Source organism: Rhodnius prolixus, unplaced genomic scaffold (assembly GCF_049639745.1).
Source record: "Rhodnius prolixus isolate KJV_2025 unplaced genomic scaffold, Rpr scaffold_5, whole genome shotgun sequence".
Classification (NCBI taxonomy): domain Eukaryota; kingdom Metazoa; phylum Arthropoda; class Insecta; order Hemiptera; family Reduviidae; genus Rhodnius; species Rhodnius prolixus.
The window spans coordinates 20,278,824-20,299,895 of record NW_027411624.1 but is presented as its reverse complement, the minus strand read 5'-3'; the positions used below and the strand labels follow the sequence as shown (position 1 = coordinate 20,299,895).

Sequence of the window (21,072 nt, the reverse complement as noted above, 5' to 3'; positions counted from 1 at the left end):
GCCGTACTACAATTTCTAGAGTTCTGACTAAAAGAATTTTTACTGTTATGATCTACTCAGAAAAATGGTTAGAAAAAAAAACATTGAACATTGAAATGTTCTTGTTTATTTTGAGAATATTTCTCAATAAAATGCGTAATGTTTCACCGACTGTCGATGATTACTCACTCTTTTTTTTATATTATCATCATATGCTTAGAAAAAAAACAAAAAATCATTTTTTGTGCTAAGAAGAACTTGCCTTCACCTAGCTATTATCCGAAAGGAAATTAAATACAAGCATTGCCATCCCAATATTCAGCTGTTATTCGTGGCAACATGTGGGGCGTGGGTTCTCTTCAAAATAGCGTTAATTGAGTTAATTCCCTGAGCTCATTACCAATCCCTTCTGGTATAAGCGTTGATTATTGTGTTTGTGCAATCATTTCTGTTTGAAAGATGCATATACGAATTGAAAAACAAAAACAAAAATTATTTAGTGCCTCCCATTGATTGCATATTTAAATTTTAAAATAGCGAAGGCGTGGAAACGTTCATAGTTGCCTGGTTTTGACACCAGTAATATCCGCCATAGAAATTTTATTTAGTAATTGCTGAGTGCTGAGCGAGTAGAGATAGATTTTTTCTTTTTTTAATTTTACATCTACATGTGACAGTAAAAATAATACTGCATGATACAAAGGCTTAAATTTAACTAAGGGTTGAAAATACAGCGCCCTAACCACTGTGCTAATCGCATCCCTTCGTTTTTATTATTATCGTAATTTAAGTGAATAATGTAATACCAAATTTTTGCGCGAGGCTGAACATTTTAACCATAAAATTAGGTGTCGTGGACGGAAGAGACTATCCAGCGTATACTTCACTATAAATTTCTTTTATTAACTATTAAATAAACTCCAAGCCCTAGACTGGGAATCGAACACAATTACTTTGCGGGTCTTACTCCAACCATTCGGCTATCATGGCGCTTCTAAAATTATTGATATAATTATTATAATTATTATTATTATTATTACTATTATTATTATTTAAGTCGTTTCAACATTTAAGGCCTTGGGCATACAGAAAGCGGTCTGTCGTGGCGGGCAACGATCTCCAATTGAGGCGGTCAGGCGGTCTAGTTGTATTAGACAATGTTGCATCATCTTTGTCAAACAGAACGCGTTCTACCGCCGCGGGCTAGTCTTTGTCGCGACGACAAGCGATCTGGTAGTACAAAATCACAGATTTCAACGTGACCGCGTTGCCACCTAGTAATACGAAATAAAGATACCAATGTTAAGAAACTTTATTACTCATTTTCTATTTCATTCTCGCGACATACGAAAATACTAGAAGAACCTATCTTCATGTGTTCAATACCCCTTCAGCGGTGGTATTCCCCTATTGGTTCTCTCTTCTTATTGATTTCATGCACCCAACTTCGTCTTTTCTTCTTTTTGCTTTGCAAAACTAATAGCAGAAGGAGTTGTTCTTCGTCCGAGCTCATACTCAATATATAAAAATTAAAACAAATAACAAGAAAACGCACTACTACTTCTCAAGAAGAAAGCCACCAAACTGGACCGCTCTAACAAAAGAATCACGTCCTGTGTGACGTCACCATATCGCAGACCGCCGCGACGACCGCTGGATCGCTGCCCGCCGCTTTCTGTGTGCCCAAGGCGTAAGGCCCAATGGCGCTCGAAGCACTGTACAGTGATTTCTCTTGCATTCAACATTGTACATGTAAATTATAAATTAACCTCGTGCTTCTTAACCATTTGACAGATGCGTACAGAGATACTACATTGATCGGTAATAAGTTTAATACAATAAATAGTAATTAATATATTGAAGGACCCTTACTAAAGATATCAAATAAATATTATTTAAATATTTATTTTTATAAATAATATTTGAATGAATTGTCTGCAATTTAATTACTAGTTTAATTAAAGTTTAGTACAGTATACGTTTGTAACCAAATTATGGAGCCTTCAGGCACGTATAAATTGAATTGTACAAACCATATTCTTGTAAATGAAATGCATGAGAACACAATTACAATCGCAATTTGTCAAAAAGGACAGCAGCTCAGTAATAAGTGAAATTTTAGACATAGCCGAAAACTATTTAGATGCAATATTATACAGAAAGTTTATTTTTATTTTTATTTTCTGTTACCAGTAACAGAGACACTCGCCTCTCTTTTGGATCATCGTTTTATGAACTTGTATGTTTATTAAGCGATTTTCACCGTTTTCTTGTTTTCCTACCATAAAAGTAATGTTCACCTGTAATATTATCACTTCCATGTAGCTCGTTAATGAAGGCGTATCAACATACGCCTGCTAATGTGCTACTAATTACAAGACTCACTTCTTCGAACTCTTTCAATAAAAAGTTGGTTGGTTGGTTGGTTAGATTTTAACCCAAGTTGCTTTTCATTCAACCACTTAATTTTAATTCTGCTACTGTTAATATTCTGATTAGATTTAAATTTAAAAGGGCAAGAGGCAAAATGGTTTTTCTCATCTTCCTTAAAAGCAGTATTAATTTAAACTATTTTTTGTTTATTTTTTTTTTTTATTATTATTATTATTTTATTGAGAAATCATATATACACATAGGCAAAGTAGATTTAAAAAATAAATAAAGCAATGGCAAAGCCGTCTGCTTGAGAGCACTGCTTACATATAAATTAAAAAATACGAAATATTCTATAAAATAAATAAAGTAAATTAATATAAAATTAAAATTAAATAAAGTAAATTAATATAAAATTAAAATAAAATAAAGTGAATTAATATAAAATTTAAATAAAATAAAGTAAATTAATATAAAATTTAAATAAAATAAAGTAAATTAATATAAAATTAAAATAAAATAAAGTGAATTAATATAAAATTTAAATAAAATAAAGTAAATTAATATAAAATTTAAATAAAATAAAGTAAATTAATATAAAATTAAAATAAAATGAAGTAAATTAATAATTTCTTTCCATTCCACTGAGATATAAAGTACAATTTTATATTAAATCAAATTCAGTCAAACGCAAAATAAAGAGTGGGAAAAAACAAAATGAACAGAATTACATATCGGAATCCAGGAGTACCTTGCCTTCCAAGCATGGCGAGCGTAACGGATAATTGGACGAGGATCTGATTGGCCAGTTAAAGAAGAAATAATATCCTCTCTGGAGAGTGTACTCTTACGGAAATAAACAAGGCGAAATTCTCTCAACAAAGGACACTCTCCAAGAAAGTGATACACCTCCTCTCGCGTACCACAGTTACACAGAGAACACTTTTCCAAATCAGGGTCTCTGTCTATCCAAGGCCTATAATTTAAGTAGAGAAGTTCTCCCCTTAGCTTAAGAAACCAGCGCAATTCCAGGAATGTTAAACTTTCAGAAAACTCTGCCGTGGTGCTATGTCTGTATTCTGCGATTAAGTATCTGTACAGAACAAAACGCTCCGACTGAACCGCACGGTTCACACATTCCTCCAGATGAGACTCCTTAATACTTCTGGACAACAAATCCAGCTGGGCACGCCAACCATGCAAGGAATCCAAAGAGCCTTCAAAACTGAGGTTATTTGGAAGAGAGTAAGCCAATGCTTGTACCAATAGGTTTTCTTTTCAATTATTTTAAGAGCAACTATTCTAGGAAGTCTGTGTGCAGGAAGAGATAATACCTTAAGGCAATACTTTACATGGAGATTGAATGTATATACTTCCAGCGGTTCCAAACAAAACTCTATGGACAGAAGGTAGTTTGGGGTAGCGGACGGTAAAGCAAATAATTTCTTTATAAAATATCTTGGAAATTTTTCCAGTACCTCAAACGCACGAAACCCCCAGACCTGAGCGCCATAACACACAATAGCTCGAGAGACAGCTCTGAAAGCCTGGAACTTAGCCTGCAATGGTACATTTCCACTTATAATAAAGTTGTTCCAAACTCTATTTAAACCCTGTTTTGCCAAAGAGACTTTTCCCTCAAGGTGAGACCCAAAGGCTAGGCGGGGCGTAAGAATAACACCGAGGTATTTATATCTGTTTACAATATCAATTTTCTGACCTTTAAAATACCATTTTTTTTATTTTAAAATGAAATAAAAACAGAATACATTTTGTATTTCCTTGTTTGTTATTTATTTATTTTTTTAGTATCAAACATTTTAATTTAAACAAAAACAAGACATAATTCCCATCATACTCGATTTTTAAGCTTCAATGAATCTTCATTTTCCAAAAATGTTCAATTAACTTACTGCATCTAAAAAGTTGGATTCATTAAACAATTTTATATTAATTAAAAATCAGGAAAGCAGTGTATTTTTATTTTTCAATTTTTGGTATTTCAAAACCTAAGCAAAGAATTTAATGTTATAATTTTAGCTTCAAAGGAATTATTTAATTAGAAATATTATTATTAGCTCTCTCTTATCAATTATTTTTATTGTAATTGTATTTGAAAATGTATTTATAGTCATTTTCCCAGTTTGACTCTAATTTATTTTACTCTATTCAACAAAATTGTACAAATGTACAATGTAAATCTGGAATAACAAGCCGATATATAGGTCTGGATTTACAAGTGCGTCTCAACAGTTTTAAAAAAATTTTTTCCAATACAAACTCTTAAGAATGATGGTCTCCAAATAATACCATTCCAAGCGATACATGTCTATGTCCGTAAATCCTGACGTGCGATGCGATTAGAGGCAGTTCCGACCGTTTGGATAAATATTCTTTTGATCAGTCGGTACTACTGGTTGATATCTAGCCATTTAGTCTAGTATTTGGATTTCTTATCGCGATAACTATCTAGATATAACGGAAATGGGTCATAACAGCGTCTTCAAAAGTGTAGTTATTTTTGTTTGAATGAAGGGTAAGACACCTTACTAGATTTTACATAGAACGAATGCATGCATTCTTTCTTGCGAGGGTTGGGTAAATAATAGGGTAGGAAATGCCTTGGACAACTTTGGAAGAGTATTATTGAGAGGTGGTGTTGCAGGGCCCGTGGAAATAACTTCTTAAGTTTCAACAAAAACAAAAAAATCTCTTGTTTCATTTAAATGCTCCTGATTTCATTTTAAACGGTTGAAATACTTATAAAAAGGTACCTGGAGTGTACTGCCTCAATTCAAGGGAAATAGATAGGGTGTCTAGAAAGTGGAAGGCTTTGTGTATGATGGAATTACATAACTTGAATTCTAGCTGAAAACGATGGAATGTTAAGTTAAACCAAACTTTCTTCTGGCATTACATAAATAGAAATATCTTCTCCATGTATGATTTCTTTGAATATTTTATACATTATACGAGGGTCGTTTGAAAAGTCCGTGCAAAAATAAAAACTACTTAATTTTTTGGGGTAAACTTTTTTTATTTTTCAACATAGTCTCCTTTTAGGCTTATACACTTCGTCCAACGCTGCTCTAGTTTGTTGATCCCTTCCGAATAATAGGATTTGTCCAAGTCTGAAAAATAGCCATTCGTTTCTGCAATCACCTCCTCGTTTGAATAAAATCTTTTTCCCGCCAGTCATTTCTTCATATTGGGGAACAAATAGTAGTCCGAGGGAGCCAAGTCTGGAGAATAGGGGGGGGGGATGTGAAACGAGTTGGAACCCTATTTCCATTAATTTTGCGACCACAACTGCTGAGGTGTGAGCTGGCGCGTTGTCGTGATGGAAAAGGACTTTTTTGTGGGCCAATCGTGGGCGTTTTTCTTGCAGCTCGGTTTTCAAACGGTCCAATAACGATGAATAATATGCACCTGTAATAGTTTTACCCTTTTCCAGATAGTCGATGAGGATTATTCCTTGCGAATCCCAAAAGACAGTCGCCATAATCTTTCCGGCCGAAGGAACGGTCTTCGCCTTTTTTGGCGCAGATTCCCCCTTGGTAACCCATTGTTTAGATTGTTCTTTGGTCTCAGGAGTGTAGTGATGTATCCATGTTTCATCCACAGTGACGAAACGACGCTTAAAGTCCTGCGGATTCTTCTGGAACAGCTGCAAACCGTCCTTGCAACACTTCACACGATTTAGTTTTTGGTCAAGCGTGAGCAATCGCGGCACCCATCTTGCGAATAGCTTTGTCATGTCCAAATGTTGATGCAAAATATTATGTACCCGTTCATTCGAGATGCCCACAGCACTAGCAATCTCACGCACCTTCACTCTTCTGTCATCCATCACCATATCATGGATTTTATCAATGATTTCTGGAGTAGTAACCTCAACAAGGCGTCCAGAACGTTCAGCGTCACTTGGGCCCATATGGCCACTCCGAAAATTTTGAAACCACTTATAAACTGTTCTAATCGAAGGTGCAGAGTCACCATAATGTTTATCAAGCTTCTCTTTAGTCTCCTGAGGCGTTTTGCCTTTCATAAAGTATGTTTAATCAACACACGAAATTTGTTTCGTCCTTTTTTTGAAAATCACTCGACTTCCTCGATTAAAACGAATGCCAAACACAAAGAAATAGACCGATCTGGCTGAAACTTGGTGTGTGTTCTTCCAAGAGATGCTACTAACTAAACATAACCTCGATACGCGCCAGTGGTGCTATCTCTCTGACTTTGCACGGACTTTTCAAACGACCCTCGTAACTCCGGGCTAGAGTACACTTAGGACGCCTACATCTTACTGGAAACGCCATTTCTGGAAGAAGAGGAAAGGAAGGCATAAGAAATGAGTACTTTCATTTTCAAGTATAAGATATCTGGGCTAGAATTCGCAAATGAAATAAGTCCTGAAATAATTTATTAAAACCATTCTTATTAAAGTATTTCATAAACTACTTTAATATATTTGATACTTCTAAAATCTTACCGTTTAAGGGCATGAGATTGATCAAGAATTATAAATATTTTCATTAGTTATAATAACATCAATAAACTTAACACTTAATTTATCGTGTTAAAATAAAGGTCATATTTAATATAGAACATAATTATTCAACCCAGTCAGTCTGAATTAAAAAAAAAAACTAAGCAATTGAACTTCTTGAATTCACATTGAATTATTCCTTTCTCTAACTGCGGATAAGCGTAAATAATGCTATAATTAAAAATGCTCTTTATGAAGCTCTTTTTCGCCAAGTCCGAAAAAGTGGATTTTAAAACGTGGTGTGTAGATGTACATATGTTAACATTTTAGTTCCAGTAATCCGTAGTGAAATTGAATTATAAAATCCTATGTGCAGCTGAGTGTGTATCTATAGGATTTATTTCAGTTAATTGACTCTTTTTATTAAACAATTTCTTTAACAAACTCATTAATTCGTTTAAAATAAATATGTAACACAGATTTAACTTGAAAGTTTTGGTTTTAATTATTAATTTTGAACAGTATTTAAAAAAAGGGAAATACTTTATAATTATTCATGTTATAGTATACTCGATAAACTTAATAAGCTATCCTAGTTTTATAAAATAATTTCTCTAATAAACTCTTTAATTTGTTTAAAATAAATTTGTAACACAGATTTAACTTTAAACATTTGCTTGTAAATATTTATTATGAACAGTATTTTTAAAAAAAGGGAACACTATTCATGTTATAATATACTGGATCAAAATCGGTTAGATTTCTTAATACTCGTGTAACTAACTTTAGTTAGTTGTACTATGTATGTATATTTAAAAAATATTTTTACTTATCTTTTGTTTAGGATTTGTGATACACTGCTCTCCAAATTGGCATTTCAGTGATCACTAACCTAACTTTAGTTTAGTTGGTTTGATGGAGTTAAGTTTCATCTCTAATCTTCAACCTAGACCAGACTCAATGCTATTCAAGTTCATCGACGAGAAACTTAAACCAATTTTGTTATCGTTGTTGAACGGTTATGCTGGATCTGCTAACAAGACAAATCATTCTTTGCACATTTTACAGACATGTTCGCAAATACCCATGATTTGAAAGCCACTGGAAAGAAAGAAGTGGACTTCCTTGTTTACAGATGTGCAGTTGTTGTGTTGCACATTCAACAAGTAAACAATCTGCGGTGAACACTATCACTACTTTTTCTTCTAAATTGTCATATTTAATTATTGGCAACACTAGAAGAGTTTGCCAATTTAGAGAGCGACGTATCACAAATCCTAGACAAATGATAAGTACAAATATGTTTTTAATATACGTAGTACAATATGCATTTAAATTAAATAACATTTATTTAAGAAACCTAATAAAACATACATAGTGACTCCCATTAATATTGGGACACCTATTACAAAATGATTTAAAAGGAAAATGAAAACAACATATAAAAGTTTGGATTTTTTTTTTTTTTTTAAATAACATTAGCAACATCTGTACAAATTATATATAAGTATAAATCAATGAAATTCCAAACTGTTAGGTAGCACTTTTTGAAAAAGTGTGAAATAAGGCTCTCAAAAATATTGGGACACCAGAAGTGCTAGAGTTTAAATGTTCAATACTTAAAATCTCCTACTATTTAATATTTGGTTGGTAATAATTTAATAATTGCTTTTTGACTTACAATAGCCCTCAAACGATCAGGCATAGGTGAAACAAGTTTTTGGTTAATTCAGGTGGTGTTTTTTTCCCATTCTTCCAGGAAACATCGTTTTAATTCATTTTTGTTAGATATTACTCGTTTACTTAAAGCACTAGCTAAATATTGCCATAAATCTTCAATGGGATTAAGACCTGGAGACTGCGAAGAGGTTTGGAATACTTTTGGGCAATTATATAACAGTCACTGGCGTATCACCAAAGCCGTAGGTTTGGGGTCGTTCTCTTGGTAGAATTTAAAAGACCCTAAAATACCCAATTTTTGGGCATTTTTTTCAAATTATTTTTTAATATATTACTATAAACCATTTTTTCCATCACTCCATCAACAAACATTAATTCTCCAAATCCTGATGCGGACATCTAGCCCCAAACCATAACTGACCCACCTCCACCCGGTGGTGCAGCTTTAAAACCCTTTAATGTTGGCTGTAAATTCTTCTTTTCGAGTTCAGCATTCGCTTTCCTCCAGACCATATCCCTTCCATCTGGCTAAAAAATATTAAATTTTGATTCATCGCTAGAGTATATCATTCCAAAATTCACTATTTTCATTAAAATATTTTTCGGCTAATTTCACTCTCTTAGCACGATTTATCTTACTGACAAAAGGATTCTTCCAGGCTACTCTACCATGATAGTCGAGTTTTCTTAGCACTCTCCGAACAGTTTCTGCTCCATTTTTGCTCTCTGAACATGTCAGAAATTTCACATTGAAGTTTTGGAGCACTAAGTCGGTGATCTTTTCTAATTTTTTTAAAATATAACGCTGCTCTCTGCTGCTCTCTCTCAGAGAGCAGTCGAGGACGGCCTTTTTGTGGGAGTGAAACAATTCTTTTTCTTTTTGGTAACGCTGAATGATGTTCCACACAGTAGATGTTTTAGGTCCGATCAGTTTTTCCGTCTCTCTAACACTTTTTATTGTCTTTGTGCAAAGAAATTACAATTTTTCTTTGTTCAATCGTTGTATTTGTATTTTTGCGCGACATGTTATACGTGGCTTGATTTATATAAACTAATTTAATTATTAATTTCATATTGAATATATGCTTAAGGTATATATTTACAAATTGTATAAATATTCGGGCAAAACCTGGGACAAACTATAAATTATAATAGTGTCCCAATATTTATGAGAGGTAGAATTTGCTCTTATTATTATATATATTTTTTAATCTACCAAAACATTTTTATGTAATTATTTAAATAGTTTTTATTTAATTAATAGTAATTATAAAATGAAATGAATTTATAAAAATTTGAATAAATGGGTGCCACTTTTAATTTTCGTCAATTTTTAACTTCTGTATGTACTGTCCCAGTATTAATGGGAGTCACTGTATTGTGTTCTGATATCCAGTACCAAAAGAAAAAGTAAGAATTTATTTTTGATTGTATTTATGCCGCCGGCGTTAGAAATAAATGTGAAAAAAGGTACTGAGAGAACAAAAAGCTGGCAGATAGATTTGCAATTGTAATTTTTTTTCACAAAAATATTTTACGATAAAATTCACTCTTTCTGTCTTCTTTTACTTCCATACGAGAAGTAATGCGATCGCGTCAGATTTTTGGAAATGATTTTTATAGAAAATACTTGTTGCTAATAAGTTTCTGAATAAAAAATTGTCCGGAAAGAAGAATTTCTAAGCAATTTTCAAAATTTAAACAGACAAAAGATTTTGCAAACGGAAGATTTATACCTAAGTTTTATTCGGTTTAATATTGGAAGCATAAAATAATGTAACAATTTTTAGAAATTTTCACTAGTCTTCCTTGCATAAGACCATGACTTCAACTAAAAAAAAATTTAAACTGATTCCTTAGGTTAGTTAACCTGAAATCTACTGGTGCTGATTAAAGAACCTAATAATAGAAATTCTATTACTTTTAATGGAAAAAAATTCAAAAAAGGGAAGCTCTACCCATGATAAGTGTCAGATATCAGTAAAGAATGTTCATCTATATCTTCAGAATTTTGATTAACCAGTCAGATTAATCAATAAGAGATTTTTAACAAATATACGAAGTTTTTGACACATGCTACCCCTGCTTACTGCATCATTAGATTAGAATATAAACCAGTAAAATCAGTCAAATTTTACAAAACTTAACCGTCAGATGTTTACGAATCAATTGAGGTATGTGTCACATGTGGAGGACACCATCACTAACTCTTTAATCACCTTCAGGGAAACTTGCGGAATGAACCATTACATGGCTTTATCTTACTACAGTTTTCGAGGTTCTAATATACAATTTTTTCAAAAAAAATTTTTTTTTTGTTTCTTGCAGGTATATGGCAATTGTAAGACCGCTGAAACATAGAATGTCTCGTAGGAAAGCACGTATAGCTTTACTTATAATATGGGCAGCGAGCTCGTTACTAGCTATCCCATGTCTGCTATATTCCACCACTAAGAGCAGGTAAATATTAAAATCTTAGTATACTTAAAATTCATGTATTTCTTAATAAGCAAACTAAATAAAGATTTTTATCTCTAGTGCTATAAATAATTTGTTTACAAACTCTGATTTTTGAGCAAATAAATGACTACTATAATTTCCCTATCACATTAAAGCAATTAAAATATTTATCTAGACAAATACTAAGGCATCCATTTTATTTCACACTTTCAGTTACAATAATATAAATAAAAAAAGGTGACGATAATTGTGTTTTTTTTTCAACTCAGCATAAAACCTAGATGTGCCAATTCTATTTTCACCTGTCAGATTTTATGTTCTTTCACTCGTAGTGCAAGCAAATAATGCTGTTCTGTCAAATTTTAAAAAATTGAATTTTTATCTGAAATTCATATTTTCTGAGGTCCCTGGGAAAAAAAGGAAAATTTTTTAAGCTACGTCTGTGATATGAACAGCACATCTAAAAACTGAACATCGCAGATTACTTTAAGTTGGTTTTGGTCCAAGAGGATACAAGTATATTAGATACATAAAGTTAGCCATGGAAATATTTCTTTCCAGGATTAAAACCGTAATGTGTGCATTGACCTGGAATAATTGACTTCCCGAGCTTATTCCAACTGCAATATGTTCTATATGCCAGTACTCCGCCACGGGCATGCTGTGTGCCGCCATACCCTTAGCAAACAGTATATTCAAAGCATAGAAGGACATGCTCGCCACATGTAGCAATTGTGAATAATAAATAAAAAGTATCAAATAGCAAATAAAATAAAAGAATATAAGTGTGTTGCCGCTTCGAATTCTTTCGAATTTGATACAGTATTTACCATTCACCAATTTACATCAATATTTTCAATAAAAGCACTAAGGCTGGAAACATGGTGGAGCGGCGCGCAAAGCGGCGATGATAGCGAAGAGCAAAGCGGCAAAAACAAAAACTAGAAATAGATAGAGTTGCTCTATCTTCGCTTTGCTCGCCACTATGCGCGGTCCCATATGTTAACTTGTGTTTGATTTCGCCGCTTAGCTCTTCGCTATCATCGCCGCTTTGCTCGCCGCTCCACTATGTTTCCAGCCTAAAGGTACAGGGCCGCTTAGTATACCGTTCCAACTCCAACATTGAAAATTGCTACATTTTAATTAATGAAATAAAACTCATTTTTCAAACATTACAACTCGTTCACATCGCTACTTTATGAACTGATTTAGTCACTAGTCGCCACTGCTTCTAGTTACATCGTCGAAAAATAAACTTTGGTGTTTGTATATGTTTATACCTCTTTCTTATCTATAGTTAATTTTTTTGAGTGGATTTTTTTTTTTACGGACGGTTGATGTATTCATTTATTTACTAATTGGTGTGCCTCGAAATTAGGGGAACAATTATTGTGGATGTAAACTTATACTCACATAGGAGCACTCTTAGCATATTTATTTTATTTAATGTTTTCAAAAATCAGTTACTACCTAAAAACCTTCTTTCTAAAAAAAAATCTTCTTAGGTAAGAGGTTTCAGAAATCCAAATTAAAAAAATTACGTTACCAATATGAGGAAGTAATTCTATTGTCAACAGTCAACAATAGAATTTGAGAAACAAAAATTATTAACTGCCATGTTTCATTAATTTGTTGCGTAAGTAGAGAGCATGAATTTTCTCAAGTGCCCAATAGCAAACATATACTTACGATTAGAGAGTATTTAGTTAACACTCATTTAAGCCCATAAATATGATCAAAATGCATATTATAAACTGTTTACTGTAATCAATTGCTTCTTTTCAGGACTATAAATGGCCAGACAAGTACAGTTTGTTACATGATGTGGCCAGATGGACATTATCCTAAATCTATGTCGGAACATGTGTAAGTTACATTATTTTTTAATAATAAAAGTGAGTAACACTGGTTTCCAAAATTTCTGTACCGAGTTGTTCATAATAGATTGTTGCAAACCAGTGAATTTTTTGAACAGTTCAATTGTAAAAGTACTGTCCTTACATTATGTTATCAAAAAATAGTACTGTCTACTATTTATATTATAGGTATGTATTCTAAAAGCGTTGATAGCGATTACTGCCTAGCCTAGACAATAGCTGAGTTTTCATTAGCTTTCTGGTGGCTTGCTGAAATTGCTGTTGTTTTGAAATTTTTGAGAATGCGGTTAACAGTAGAAGAGGGATGAGGATTAAAAATAGATAAACAGAGTATAAGAATACATTTTTAGCCATTTTGAATAATCTCATATTTTCATCTTCCATAAAAGCTTTTATTAAAGTGGCAGAATATTTGCCCCACCAAATTTTATCACTATCAACACAAACCCTGTGTTTATTTTAGCAAAGCCAGCCTCCCTCTTAAACCATACACACTTGTTTATCTAATACCACCACAGCTTCCCTTCTTCAGGTAGTTGTTATCACGAATCGCACCTAATATATTTTGTTCACACATTTAAGGTGCAAGGTGTGCAAATATTGTGTTATTCTTATTACGTTATTATACAGTAAATGTCGCGCTGGTTTTATGGCAATGGTGAGGCAAAAGGCATTTAGCCCTCAGATGTACCTTTACTGGCTGCATTAACTTGTGAACACATGTTTCTCGTAACAAGCTACAAATTTTTCAAAAAATCTAAAAGTCAGCAAGATTAGCTTTGTAGCCTTGCACAGTGGAGTAATCTAAAGCTCTTCTTGGTTCCAAGTCATGTAGGAAAAATGGACAAGATAGTAATCATCGATGCTTATCCAGCGTTTGCCATCTTGAAATAAATTTACGACACATAAATCGAAAGTTGAAAGTTTTGAGAAAGTAATTAGTAAAATATAGTTTTGAGCTCTTCAAGGGTAAAAGATTTATGAATGAGATTAAGATTTAACGCAGTTTCAAAAGCATGCATTTGTAGTTTTGGTAATTATAATACGCATACAGGCAGGGCAATCAGTACTGAATGCAAGCTATGATTAGATGTCTGGTAAAACGGTAGTAGTAGTGAGTTTGTTTAATTAAATTTTTACAATTTTAATTACATTTAGAATAATTTATGAATTAAAACGCAGCTTGGACTTATAATGATGAAATAGTTCAAGATTTGCAATTCGAATATCAAACTAGCAAAAAGAAGGATACTTTTTAATGTAACGTTTTGAAAATGCCAAAAAGACGAAAACAATAACAGCATCGGAAAACGACAACTTCGAAATGGGTTATTTTCTAACTTTAAAAAGTAAAAAATCAAATTTTCAACCATGTTTATGGAGTTTACAAAAGTTTTCAAAAGTTTATGGAGCGATACAGTAACTTTCTACGACTTATTTGATATACCTCTCTCTTTGCTACCAATCAATAAGTCCATGACGTCCCAGCTTGAGTGGCCTCGGATGTTGGAAAAAGTTTGGGAGCATGCTAATGACCAAGAAGTCGATGGCCCGGAAAAAATAAAAAGAAAAAGAAAAATTATTATTACAAAAAAAAAAGTTTTGATCATTTTTTTTAATGAATTTTTCTAGAATTTATTAATTTCCTAACTTCACTACCGCTAAAATTACTATTCTGTGGATGATTTTGCTTTCTACGATGAATAAATACTTTAACATCGCATAGAAACGTAAAATGAAATGGTAACACAAATAAAATAAATGAGCTCACAAATATTTGCAAATTAAATATTCTGCACGTCTAGAGTAAGTAAGACAGGACTGTGGTCAGATGAGAGATCGTTAATTCCTTGTATTTCTGTGTGGATGTTTGTGAGTGAGGAACAGACAAAAAAGTCAAGCAGGTCAGGAAGTTTTCTGTGAGATGTTGGCCAGTAAGTCGGTTGGTTGGGTGAAAGAGTACTGAGTCTATTGGAAGATATAGTATTAGAGAGCGTCATACCTCGAGGATTTCTCACTCTGCTTCCCCATTGAGGATGCTTCGCGTTGTAATCGCCGCCAGAAAGAAATCGAGGTCCTAAGGATTGAAAGAATCGGTGGAATTGCTCTTGGTTTATTTGGTGATTGGGTGGGCAGTAAACTGCTGAGATAGAGAACTGGAAAGGATTACTGGGTAGAGTGATGGTAGTAGATTGCAAGAAGTTAGTTGAGTCGCTAGGAGTGTAGTTGTGTTGTATAGTTCTTCTGATTAGTATGGCGGTCCCTCCGTGAGCTGTGTTGTCTGGATGGTCAGTTCTGTGAATAATGTAGTCGTTTATGAAGAAATATGATCTGCTTGTAAAGTGGGTCTCAGTAATCAGCGCAATGTCAATTCTTTTCTCATGGAGAAGAATGTCCAGTTCATGTCGTCGTGAAGTTAGTCCATTAGCGTTCCAAAGAAGAATAGTTAAGGAATGTTGAGTGTGAGCCATAGTAGGAGTTTAAGGAAGTAGTTTATTGATTAGCGAGGTGAGAAGCGAAATTAGTGGAGTTACCAGGTTTTTCAAGTCAGTGATGAAAGAGTTGAGTGTTGATGTGATGTCGATTGGAGAAGTGGTTGTGACTGGAGCTTGGATTTGAGATTGAAGAGAAGATGGTCCAGCTGCTACATCAGCATAGCTTAGGGTACTGGTGTTTGGCAATGAAGCCTTTCTTCCAAGCTGCAGAGGAGATGAAGAATGAAGCTGAGGAGCGTGGTTCGATTCCTGTTGCCTTCTCAGTGCAGACGGGTGATTATAGACTGGTTCCGGCTTTCTCTTCTGTTGCAGTTCTTTGTGGACAGTGCATCCTTTCCAACTCGCCACATGTTGTCCAAGGCACAGAACGCATTTCGGTGGGTCTTCTGCTTTTTTGGTACATTCAGCTGTGAGATGGGCTCCTGCACATTTTACACAGCGGGGGGCATGTTGGCAGTAACCTCTGGTATGGCCGTACGTTTGACAGCGTTTGCATTGCACGATATTGTTTTGTTTGTAAGGTTCTTCGACACGGATAATAGTATTCAATACTGCTCGAAGATTGAATATTTCTTTGTTGTTGCTTTGTGGTTCTAAGTCCACAAAGAACAGAGGCAGCGGGTACTTTGTTATTGGGTGGTAAACTAATGAGACATTTCTCACCTTATGTCCTTGCGCTTCAATTTCTTGTTTAATATCTTCAGCTGGGACACTGTGGTGAAGGTTACAAATATTACATCTAAAAATTAATATTATATCTATTATCTTTTTAACTTGACTTTAGGTCATTTTAAATTTATGTGGCTCCCATCGTTATGGTGAATGTTTATTCATCCTGCGGCTGAAAGGACTAATCATTTTTTTCTGACAGTGAAAGCTGAACAATCAAACGAAAAACACCTTTTTGCTTTTAAGCTTAATTTATTGAAAGAAAGGCTCATTGTTGATATAAATTTTAATGCTTGAAAATATGGACAGTCGTGAGAATTAAAAAGCTTTTTTGATTCGCAGCTATAAACTTCTTCTTTTTTAGCTAAGAATCGGAGTGATGAGAATGAAAATGGGTTAAAATGATTTTAATAAAGAAGCTTACGCCATTAAAATCTATTAGTGCGCACTATTTGAGAATTATATCTTTATTTAGTGATATAAAAGAACTTGGTTTTAGTTACTGCAGATCAACCATCTATTCTGGTTTTGTATGAGCATAGCTACGAAAAGTAAATTATAATTGTTATAATTTTCTATGATAAAGTTACGTTTGAATAATTATTGCTTAGAAAAATATTTTTTTAGACTTTAAATATATTCTTTAACAATTTAGATGATGGAAAGTTTGACAAAATAATTTGTTTGTTTTTATGCCAAAAGTCCAGAAGATTGTAGCTCTCTGAGACATTGCAATCTTGCAGAATTGCTTATTCTACATATTTATTGAAACCTTAATCAAATTATTTACAGATACAACTTGATATTCTTAGTGGTGACTTATTTGGGACCAGTAGTTGCTATGGCGATTTGCTACACTTTAATGGGCAGAGAATTATGGGGTAGTAAATCAATAGGAGAACAAACACAACGTCAATTAGACAATATTAAATCAAAAAGAAAGGTAAGATTTACTAAAAGATTTAAGCTTTTTTCCAATATTATACTGAAGAATAAATGGAATATAACATTTAGGACACATCTTACTTATATTTTAATTTTGCAACTTAATTTTATCAGTTTTTCTAGCAAATTTTGAAGGATGAATAGAGATTTAATCTTTCATAACTCCCATGTTTTTTCTATTCTTTGTACGCAAAGAATATGCGCGCTGTGACGAATAAAAACAACGATATTAACCAAAACTGACACATCAAAATTTTACCTCGATTATACAAGTTGCTTTGTACACAAATTATTAGTTTATAAACCAGAAGAAGAGAACAATTTGAAACAAAGAAACACATAAATGCAATAAAATCATTTTCTCATTACTTTTCGTTGAGTATAGAATATTATTATATGTTGAGAATAGAAGTCACTATATTGTATACACTATGCACTACATCAACAGATTTACCTTCACTTTACGGACTCTTCCAATGAGATTTCTTCATTGATCAAGCCAAAATTTGAAATTTAAATTTATAAAAATCCATTCTTTTACAGGTAGTCAGAATGTTTATCACGGTTATATCTATATTCACCATCTGTTGGCTGCCATATCATGGATACTTCATATATGTATTTCACCATGAATCTGTGGCCGTCAGCAGTTATGTTCCTCATCTATACCTTTCCTTCTATTGGCTGGCAATGTCTAACGCTATGGTCAATCCAATCATTTATTATTGGATGAACAACAGGTAAATATCTTTAATAATTATTGAGTACCAAAGTATCTGTAAGTGCTTTTGTACTTCAAAAACATGAATTTCTACTTCTTTTTTTCGATTATTGAGTTTTTGAAATAACGCAATATAGAGACTATAACCGGTTTTTCAAATATACTTTTGTAGGAGTTGTACAGTGTAAAGTAAATATTCGTTAATGACTTTTTATTAATTATCAAGTAAAATACTTTTTTTTTTAGCTTTTATTTTGAGTTGAATGAATCTATAAATAATAATTAAAATACGGAACTCTTACCTCCTTACTTTATTCACTTTTATGTTCACATTTCTCCTGTTCCTTTATATATATATATATACAATAAAGCGATCACGATTATGAACCCAAGCAGTTCCTTCTAAGATAGTGCAGCAATGGATAACTAATCAATCTCCTAATTTCCTTTGACGCCAACAGAAAGAAAAATACGTCAAATAATTCGCTTTGCAAATAACATTAATTCGGTAATAATAGAATGCAAACTACAACCATCTAAGCCCAATTATCTGGCCTAAATTAGGAGTTTAATTTAATTAATATAATTTTAGCTCCAGGTAATTTAACATACAATACGTTTGTTCCACTTTCAAGCTCAGATGAAACAATCACTACAACCACAGACTTCTTGACAAAGAGAATCAAGAAATAACCTCTTATTCATGTTTAAACATGTATCAAAATCTTGTGGTATTTGTGAAGCGTATCAGCCCTTTTGTATTTGTAGTTGGGTCACACAATTTCACTTGCAGAGCTCCAGTTACTGAACTAATTATTATTAATACCAAGATCATCGATCCCTTTAGAAAAATAATTTATTGCCTATAATACAACAAGAAAATAGAAGGTCATTCTTTTTCAGCTGAAAGAATAAAAAGCTTATCGAGTTATGATAAGATATCTGCATCAAAGTTCTCCTCTCATTGAAGTAGAATAAGAACTGACGGAAAATAAGACATAATGTGCCAGAACATCTCCGCAGTTATCCATCCAGTTACCGAACTTCATGGATTTTGAGCTAAGTCCAAACAATGAAGAGAATTTGGACCTGGGCCTAAAAAAAATTGTTTCATATACCACGACTAATGGCAGGAATAAGATCACTCTAGAAGCTACTATAAACCAGATGTGTTAAAAAACACCTTGCACAAGATTGTGGCAATCTCCCTTTAACACTGTGATAACATATGATACGGTAACAATTTTTTTAAACCTATTTTTAATGTGAACTCAGCGATTAAGAGAAGCGTTTACCTGTATCAACATTACTTCCATCGCACTGTGTTTGTATCCTCAACTATACTCCAAGGAACAGAGTCCATCGTTGCCATTGACAACAATGACTGAACCTGTAAAAATTGCCTGACTTGTACCTGGGTAACTGTGAGAATAGAGCCCCCTTAGCACTTCAAGAATTCTTTTCTATATGATTTCAAAAGCTCTTTGCATAACTCATTTCTGTAAAGAATGTTCTCACTAAAGTTGTCCAAAATACTTACTCACGTTGCTCTGTAATGACTCTAACTCAACACAGTTTTTTTCTGTGGAACACAAACAAAATAATCATAGACGAGAATCCTACTTACTACATCGATATTGCTGTGATACCGGAGGCAGTTCTAGAGAAAGAACACTCTCTGTATTAGTTACTAAACAATTTATGTACCAACTATCCTAACGGTACTTCTCATTAAACTCCTTGGAAATAAATGGCTAAAGAATAACAAACACTCAAAAGTAATATTAAGAATAAACGATGGTTATATTTAGCTTTAATTGCTTCGATATGGAGTGACGAATTGTAAAGTACAGCCAAATCTTTCGACGCATTATGATTGCTCCCTTCTATTAGAACTATCTAATCTTTAATACGCCGACATTCAACTTTTATTTGAACTCTTCAAATCTTGCTGCACCAAATTCCATCAAACTTTCTCTTCACATTTAAATCCACTAAATTCAGATTTGTTCACACTTCCAGCCAATCCTCCAAGACGGCTGAGCTGGTGTGATTAACTGCTCGGAGACATCAATGGAGATCGTCATTTACATTTCTTAATTTTTTTTATGTATTCTAATCACATTTATTATTGTGCTCTAGCGCAGTTTAAATTTTCAATAAAATTTGAAGCAAAAAACAATGTGTTACATGTAATAAAGGAAATACTTACATATAACCAAAAGTAATATAATAAAATTGATTTTGTTCACAGGTTTCGTGTATACTTCAGGCAAATAATTTGTTTATGCTGTTGTGTAAGGCCTAGCATGCATCCTGAATTACAGTCAACACCAAATAATCGACTCGTTAGATCAGAACTTCTACTACGGTCGAAATCCTGTAAGCCCCAAGGGTAACTATAAAAAAAAAGAGACCCTAATTTCATGACAATCCTTTCCTTTTTCCTAATAATCATTTTTTAAATTTCTAAATTGTAATTAAACGTCAAAAGAGAGAACGTGATTAGTTGAACTAAAAAGCGGTAAAGATGTAGTAGACTATAAGGAAGCCCCCTGCGTTCGATCCCAAAGTTTGCTGCCCCTGATTGGTGTAAACTCAATCTTTCCAATGAAGGGCAGCCAGAAAATAATACCTGGGCTAATTGTGTTCTGAGAAAAATTCACTACAAAGTTGATGCTTAAGAGAAGACTTTTTTATCCCTGTTCAAGGATCAATGCTCATTCATTTACTTCAGACTTGTTTGCAGCGTACCAACAAAGATAATTAACAACTTCACTACTTTTGTTTTCGTATTCGAAAAAAGAAAGAGCAAATATAAATTAGAAGCGAATATTCATGGTGTGCATGATAAGCGTCTCACTTACCTGAAAACACCCTTCTTACATACTATGATCCTTGCACTTATTTTTGCCGAACTCTCTAGTATAAAATTCTGATATTGAACTGATGTAATTTTAATTTTATTTTAATTAGTTGATATAATTTTATCAATTATATTTGCCTAATTTAGTGTCTTTAAACACGGGAAATGAGATGATTTCTAAGTTTGTACATTAAAATTACAAAAGACGAGTATAATAGTTTTAAATCTCTAAAATGGAATTTTTTTAAAAATAATAAATAACGAAGTATCTCGACTCAGTTCGACTAATTATTTGGAAGTTGAATACCTAATGTTGAAAGATTAATCGCGGGCCGCATAATAAATTCATTACGCGGACCTTACGTTGGCCATACCTGCACAAGACCTTACGATGAGTTCTCATGATTTATAGGGCAGTAATCCTTTGAAATCTAGATCTTAATTTTTTGCTGTATTTTTTCATGCCTTTTTTTAACGCTTTGTATCGAATAAGTGATGCATGAGAAAAATGATAGTCA

General features: G+C 33.1%; 1 protein-coding gene across 2 annotated transcripts in view; it reads left to right on the top strand.

Moving 5' to 3' along the window:
• The window catches only part of LOC141458864 (tachykinin-like peptides receptor 86C), a 379,610-nt gene that overhangs the window by 355,448 nt on the left and 3,090 nt on the right, over positions 1–21,072 (top strand). Inside the window, exons 4-8 of one of the 2 annotated variants that reach the window (XM_074137418.1) lie at positions 10,850–10,981; positions 12,767–12,847; positions 16,815–16,965; positions 17,511–17,707; positions 19,943–20,070. In XM_074137418.1, coding sequence (XP_073993519.1) covers positions 10,850–10,981; positions 12,767–12,847; positions 16,815–16,965; positions 17,511–17,707; positions 19,943–20,070 — 689 coding nt within the window. Of the gene's footprint in view, positions 1–10,849; positions 10,982–12,766; positions 12,848–16,814; positions 16,966–17,510; positions 17,708–19,942; positions 20,084–21,072 lie in introns of both variants that reach the window. The other variant, XM_074137417.1, reaches the window with a different exon arrangement.